At 55.5% G+C, this 7,667-nt stretch overlaps 1 protein-coding gene across 1 annotated transcript; it reads right to left on the reverse strand.

Annotated features, from left to right (window-relative positions):
- Window positions 1-2,197: 2,197 nt before the first annotated feature.
- Window positions 2,198-4,750, reverse strand: Lin7b (lin-7 homolog B, crumbs cell polarity complex component). Its single transcript, XM_038314057.1, has 6 exons — window positions 4,703-4,750; window positions 4,338-4,456; window positions 4,126-4,197; window positions 3,379-3,588; window positions 2,551-2,714; window positions 2,198-2,271 (listed from the first exon to the last, which is right to left on the reverse strand). Exons 1-6 carry the CDS (start codon window positions 4,737-4,739, stop codon window positions 2,250-2,252), a joined length of 624 nt encoding a protein of 207 aa, XP_038169985.1. The 5' UTR covers window positions 4,740-4,750; the 3' UTR covers window positions 2,198-2,249.
- Window positions 4,751-7,667: the final 2,917 nt, after the last annotated feature.

Below are 7,667 nucleotides of genomic sequence, written 5' to 3' on the forward strand. Positions count from 1 at the left end.
AGAGAACTCATGGCGCCTGAGTCCCTAAGGCAGTAAGCAGGTGCCGGTGAACCAGGAGACTGGGCACATTTGTCTGACAAGGGGGAGTAGGGGGAGGGTTGTTAAACTAGGTGCTAAGTGGAGGGGGGTGGGCAAAGCCTGGGAAACTGGATTTCCCGGGTGCTGAATAGGGTGATGGCGATTACTCAGGGTCAGCAGGTGTTGGGTACAAACAGCCCTTCAGAACCAGGTGGGAGCTGGAGGTTCCATGACAAGGTCTCTAAAGCGTCCTGGGCAGGGACATTCAAAAGCCCTGAAGTGAAGCAGTTAGAGTCCCGGAAAGATAGGGTGCCTAAACATGAGAACCCTGCGGCCCAGCTAGGGGTGGTGGGGCGCCGGGGATCCCCAGGTCAAAGGCGCGGTTAGGGGGATCCCCACGCCGCCTGCACCCCCTTCTGGGCGGCTGTGGCAGGAGAAGGGGGAGGCGAGGCTACCGAGAGAGCTGACCATGGACAGCTCCAGCGCCGGCCTGTTTCCAGGGCGAGCCGGCCTGGACAGAGGAACGCTGCCGGCTGTTCCAGCCAGGTGGGGGGCGCGAATGGGGGAACAATTCGGAAGCAATAGAGGTAGCTGTGCAGCGGTGGCCAGTGTCTGGAGCTCCCAGGACTGGGCCCAAAGGGGGTATCTAGACTAAGCCTGAGCTGAGGGATTCAGGCTTCTGGCCCTGGAGGAGGCGAAAGGAGGCAACACGCCTGAGATACCAGGGTTCGGCTGGGGACTCTGGGCTCCGAGAAGGGACACGCCTGGTTCTCCTGGGTTTGCTTGTGAAATCTGGACTCTGGGTTCCCTCGGGATGTAGATGGGAATGCAGGATTTCGAGCAAGTGAGTGGGGGAGGCTAGCCCAGGGGTCCCCGGGGTGGGCGCTGCCGGGCAGGCTGGGCCGGGCTCTTACCTACCTGGTCCGCGGCGACTGCGGGAGGAGCTGGGCTGCAGTAGGGACGCGGGGTGGGGTAGGGGCACCGGGTGGGGCCCCTGGCGGCGGCCGGGGCCCGGATCTGGAGCTCTGGAGCCCTGTCTACGCCGCTAGCGCGGGCTCAGCGTCTCTTGCTCCGGCTTCGGCGCTGGGGACCCCCCTCCCCCTCACGGTCTCACAGCCTTCTTATTCCCTAAAATAGCCCCCTGCCCTTGTCACCGTACAGCCTCCCCCCGCGAGGCCGCAGTCGCCAGATCCAGGGGTGCCCACCAGCGCCCCCCCAATCCCACCTTCTCCCCCCAAAAAATTTCTCCTCCCTCCCCCTCCCCCAACAGATTCCAGGCGGTCGTGGCCCCTTTAACAGAAGACTGACGGATGGCGCTGAGTGGCCAATGAGAATTAGCGTCCGTGCCGGCCGGTGACCAGGCCCCGCCTCTGCATCGAGAGGGAGGGGCCGCGCGGGCGGAGAACTGGGGGCGGGACTCAAGGTGCAGCGACCAATAAGTATGTAGCGTGCGGCGGCCTGGGATGGAGGCGGAGCCCGGCAGAGGATGATGTCACCTGAATCTTGTGGCGCGCGTGGAGCGCTAGTCGCGACCCCGTGTTCCCGCGGCAGCGCGCATCTCACGGGACAGGAGGGCTGGGTGGCGGGTTGGGAATTCAACGTTCAAGGTGGGAATCTTTTTTATTTTTTTTAAAGGCAAGGGCGGCTCCCGGAAGGATGTGCTCGGTTGGAAGGTGAGGCGAGTGGCCGACGGGTGGTGAGTGCCTGGTTCTCCGCACCCCTGCGCCCATCTGGGGAATTGCACGCGCCCCGCTACCCCCGACTCCCTCTCAGACGGTGGCGCGGCCCGCTGGGCTCCCCCAGCGGATGGTTCGCTCCGCCACGCCTACAGAGGCAGAGCTCCTGCTGCGTTTCAAGACTCCCGCGTCCGACCGGCGGCGGAAGACCCTGCCAAGCCCTCCTCTCCTTCTGAACGTCTAAAGTGTTGGGGACAGTGGTCTTCAGTGCTGCGCCCTGGCATTCATTTAGACGCAGCCTTGGGCCCGATTAGTCTCTGGGAAGCCGGCCAACTTCACTCAGTCTTCAGTGCTGCTCGAGCAGAGTCGATCTCGCTACCCATACTGGAAAGAGCTTGGTTTTAACCTCAGCTTCACCCTCCTCCTCCACAGACACTATTCCAGGATACGCGACATACACACAGACACTTGGTGAGGGTTAAAGATCTTTAAATAAGGTGCCAGTGACAATAAATAATACTGTACAGGGGAGGTGGAGGGTCCTGCTCTGTGATTTCAGCCTCGGGACTCCAAAGACCTGCAGGGATGTGGAGAGGGGAAGTTCAGGCACAGAGGAGGTTCAGTGGGGCATGAGATGTTTAAGGGTGAGGTTCTGGAAACAACGGTTCAGAAAAGCAGACACAGGGATTCTGAGATTAGGAAGCCAGAGTCCCAGGGCCTTGGCTACCATGGTAGGGGTCAGGAAGCCCCTGTGAGGAGCCAGGGATAAAGGACGAAGGCCATCGGGATCACTGGCCTGGCTTGGGAGTCTGGGGCTGGGGACGGCAGCAGGGGGGAGAGTGGGCGCCAGGCTCACGTGTAGCTGTGGTGCTGCTGGCGCCTCCGGGCAGATCGCATCTTCTCAAAGCGGGCCTCCATCTCCTCCAGCACCCGCGGGGTGTACCGCACCACCAGTTTCACTGAGCCCTGGGCAGCCTTCAGGAGTTCCACGGCTTTTTCATGGTGTTCGCCCTCCACACTCTGCAGGGCAGGCCTCGCACAGACTGCTGACCCAAACCGCCGCCCTTACCACCCTACCCAGGACATGGGACCAGTGGATAGTGATAGTGAGAAGACTGCTAGGGTCAAGTCTCCAGGACCTCATCCCCCTTCCCAGTGGATTACCAACTTGAGATTCAGCACCTGCACCCTAAAACATATCATGTCAGTACAGCTTAGAGTCCTAGTCAATGAAGCAGGTCATGGAACTGTCCTCCCAGATCCTGGAGAGGCCTCGACACTCCCTAAGCCTACTGTTCTCACAGCCCAGTAACAAAAGCCCAGCTTTTCTGTCCAGACTACCTCCTCCGTGGTGCGTTCTTGGATTCTAACTACTGGGGTTCAGGATGTTGGGTGACTCAGACTTCTATCAGAGCCTTTCTCCTCAGGCCAGGGGAGTGCAATTACCAACCCTATCTGTTCTCAGCCAGAACCACCCTCCACCCCTGAGTCCTGAGAATTACCCATCCTTCAGCATCCAATCCAAAGGTTCCTCCTCTAAAACCTTCCATCCTCTACTCTGGACTGGTCCCCTAGTGTGCTCTCAAGTTCTTGAAAGCCAGCAGTGTCTACAAAGGCCGTGCTCCCTGTGTGGAGGGAAAAACCATCCAGTGCTTCCATACAGACACTGTGCGGACCCACTCACCACACCGTTCACGGACAACAGCTGGTCTCCCCTCTTGAGGCCACCATGGCGATCAGCCACGCCTCCAGGGATGACTCGGGAGATGTAGATGGGTGAGTTTTGCTCTTTGCCGCCCATGATGTTGAAGCCCAAACCCTCATCAGTCTTCGGTAGTTCTACCACCCTGGGATGTGCATGGCCCTCGCTGGCTGTGAAGGCAGCCACTGTGGCCTGGAAGAGAGAAGGTGCCTTGATGTGAGAGACCCTGGCCCCCTTGAGAAAAGGGCACTCCAGCCAGGGTTCAAAGGTCAAGCAGGGAACCCCTGCCAGGTGACTAAAACCTGTGGGAACAGTTGCATTCTTCCACAAGCCAGGTGTGTCCTCAGTACTCTGCACCTGCCAATCTTGTTTCAGACAAACTAGCCCCCACCCTGGGGGTCAGGTGGGGACAGAACTGAGTCTGCTGGCAGTAACAAGAAGAGTGGGGCACTGCAGTTTGGATAGATGTCCCTGTTCACGATATCCAACTAGATCGTCTTTTAGGGTTATCTTTATGGCAGAAAAGTGAGGTCACTTTCCTCGCCTGTTGCTAAAGAGAATCTCATGTGCATTCAAGTTAAAAATGTGCAGTTATTTAAAGGGCATTATAAATAAATCTTTATAGGGTGGAAGAGATGCGCAGATGAGAAGGAAGGCCTATGAACGGCCAGCTTTGGGAGGGCTCTATGCCTTTCGTGGTCACCCAGAGGTGCAGGGACAGGCGCCTACCTTGGCTGTGGCGTGAGCCCGCACCTCAGCGCTGCCAGTGATATCCAGCGTGTCATAGAGCTGCTCGTACACCTGCGGGGTGGGGGACGCGGCAGCATCAGGGAGATGCCAGTTCACAGCCCTGGATACAATTGTCTGCGTTCACTTGCCCGTCACGGGCCCCGCCGACCAGCGCTAGTAAACTACAACTCACACAGTTCCAAGGTGCTCACCTCGCGGATGGCAGAACAGAAACGGCTCTGCAGGACCCGCTGCAGGGCCTGCAGCTTCTGCGGGGGCAGCTCTCCGCTGCGTTGCAGCCGCTCCAGCAGTTCCACGGCCCGGGACACGTCTGCAGAACGCGGTAAGAACCGCGAAGGCAGCAGGAAGGGCGAACGAGGTCAGGCTGAAAGCGATCGACGCGCCCCGCCGGTCCCCCTGGACCCCAACCCCAGGCGGGGTGTTGGTGGTGCGCTCCGCCCCAGACCCTCCCACGCCCGCAGGCCGCGCCCCGCCCACCCTGACTACGCCTGTCCCCTGCATCTGACTGGCGCGGCCCACTGAGCTTAGAAGCCGGACTGGATCCCCGAGCGCTTACCCCGCTCCAGTCCCAGCGGCTCCACCAGTGCAGCCATATCGCGGCCAACGCAAGCCACCCGCCCGGGCGACAGCGAGGAGGAGGTGCCCCACGAGGCCCCGCCCACCCGGTGCCGGCAAGGAGGCGCAGCGCAAGGCCCCGCCCACACAGCTACCAACAGTTTGAGCCTCTGCCCTCACCACTGACGTTGAGGCGGTGCCACGCAGGGGCCCCTCCCACTTGGGGGGCTTGCGAAACCTTCGTCCTCCGCGTGCCTAGCTCCCCGTGCCACTACATCACTACCAGATGATTGCATGGGTTTGTTCTGGTTGTTAACTTCCTGTTACAATGTTGGTATGCTACTTTGCTTCTTAGGGCCTATCTGTGCCCTTTCGGTAGTTCCCCCTCATTTCCACAGACAAGTCCAGGGGGCGTGGTTTCTCAGGATTCCAGGGCTCTGCAGGACCCGCTAAAGGGCCTGCAGCTTTCCAGGAGCCTAGGAAAGAGGATCGCTATGACTAGGAAGCCTGGGATACATACCAAGAACCTGTATCCAGAAACCAGAACAATGAAATCTGAAGGTGAAGATGTAACTCAGTCAGTAGAGTGCTAGCCTAGCATGCTCAAGACTCTGGGTCGCATACCCAGGAGCGCATAAATCACGGGTGGTAGTGCACGCCTTTAATCCCAGCACTCACACGAGGAAGCAGGAAGATCAGAACTCTATGCAAGGTCACCTTCGGTTACACACACACACACACACACACACACACACACACAGCGCAGAGCTTGGTGGCGCACACCTTTAATCTCAGCACTCTGGAAGCAGAGGCTTTAAGGCGGGCTTCATGTATATACAACAAGTTCCAGAGCTGCCAGGAATACTTGAGACCCTTTCTATACAGAGGAGAGACTGACAGAGAAACAGAAACAGACCTGAGCAGGAACCTTCACGGCTCACAGAAACTTATGGAAGAGAAAGTCAAGGAACCATAAGGCCTAGTCACCCAGAGCACCCAAGAGGCTGGGAAGTCACGATGATGACACAAGAGAGGGCTTGTACTGTCATTTGCATGTTGGATTTGTATTTTCATATAAATCCCTAAAAGTGACATAGGAGTGTCAAGTGTGTAACTGAATATCTCTGGGGGCACCCAAGAAGTCTGGATTGCAGAAGGGGCAGGAGGGAGGATGCTGTCCCAATAAGCTGAGGCCGGTAGACTGGTAGACTAATGTGAAACATGCCTGTTTGGGTCGAGAGGTGCAATGGGAGTATTAATGGTGGCTGTGTGGAGTACATGCAGATCTTTTCAATTTGAGAAGACTGTGCTTGGGCTGGGAATGTAGCTCAGCTGACAGTACTTGCCTAGCAAGCAGAAGACCCTGAGGCCCTGGGTTCGGGCTCCAGTACTGCACACCCCTATGTGATGGTGCACTTCTGGAATCCCAGCCTGTGGAGGCAGGAAGACCATCAGTTGGCCAGCTTAGACTACAGATGCTTTATGGACCTGTGATGTCTGAAAGGGAACTGGAGGCCAGAAGGTGCTGCTGGCTGTCTTCGGTGTTAAGACAAGGGGAGAGGAGTGCAGGAACAAGGAAAGAATGGGGGAGTAGGAGGAAAGCAAGGCAGAGAGGCAGAAGAGGCTGTTTTAAAGAGGGGTGGTCATCGATATGGAATGTTGCTGATGGTTGTTGGCTGTGATTCTGGCTTAGCTGGGTGGGGATGTGGTCAGAAAGGGGTGTGTTTAAGGGCAGAGTGTCTCTCCACCACAGCACTCAAAATAGTAGCAGTGTCAATGACAAATGTCACTGAGCCTTCCCTAACTACCCGTTTCATCACAGAGCCAAAGATGGCCTTAGCCTCCTACCTCAGCCTTCCAAGATTTAAGGTTTCAGCCTGGCTTCAAAGGCAGCACCTGAACCAAACCAGGTACCTGCTTCAGAAGCTTTTATGGAGCTTAGCTTCTGCCTTCCTGTCTTTAGCTACCACTCTGAATAGCAGGGACTAAAAACTGGACAGCCACCCCTTGGCTAAGGAAGTGATTGCTAATAAGTTCTACAGAGCAAATTCCAGATCAGGCTCCAGAGCTACAGAAAAACCCTATCTCCAAAAACAAAACAAATTTACTTTATGACTTTATGTATATGGCCCAGCACAGCACACATGGAAGTCAGTGCCCTCCTGTGAATGCCTAGATGGTCACAGCTTTTGGGTTAATCCATGTTTGCCTGTGACATCCTAAGTGTGGGGCTCAAGCTGTGCTGAGATGCTATTTCAAGAGGTCCTTGCTTGTTGTTGCCTTTTACAAACTTCCATTCTTTACCCGACATCTTTCCAAGCCTCAAACACAACACAACAAATAAACTGTATTTATTTTTTTTAAGGCAGTGACTTGCTTGTCCCAACTGACTTTAAATTCATGATCTTCTCGTATCACAACTGGCTTTTTAAAAAAAGGTTTATTATATATAGTGTTCTGCCTGCATGTATGCCTTCACCCCTGAAGAGGGTACCAGATCTCATTATAGATGGTTATGAGCCCTGAGTCATTGCTGTAGTCCCTTAATTTTCTTTTTATAATTCCCAAAGTTGGAGATTTCAGTCTTCTTGCCAGCCCAAGTCAACTTCTCTAGGAACTGCCGTCATTTACTTCCATTTGTACTGATTTTTTTTCTCCCCCAAACAGGATTTCTCTCTGTAGCTTTGGAGCCTGTCCTGAAACTCACTCTGTAGACCAGGCTGGCCTCAAACTCAGAGATCTGCCTGCTCTTGCCTCCCAAGTGCTACGATTAAAGGCATGTGCCAATTTTGAATTGATTTTCTTGAATCCTTCATTCATTCCTAAGCCAAGAGGAATTTTAATTAAATTTGTCAAATTCCATCTTTCCAGCATTTCTGAGGTTCATGACAAGAAATTTGGGTGTTTTGGTATCTAACTAATTCCTAAATCCATCTACTAAATTACCCCCCTTCCCACATACACAC

The sequence above is a fragment of the Arvicola amphibius genome, chromosome 12, assembly GCF_903992535.2.
Source record: "Arvicola amphibius chromosome 12, mArvAmp1.2, whole genome shotgun sequence".
NCBI classification, from domain to species: Eukaryota; Metazoa; Chordata; class Mammalia; order Rodentia; family Cricetidae; genus Arvicola; species Arvicola amphibius.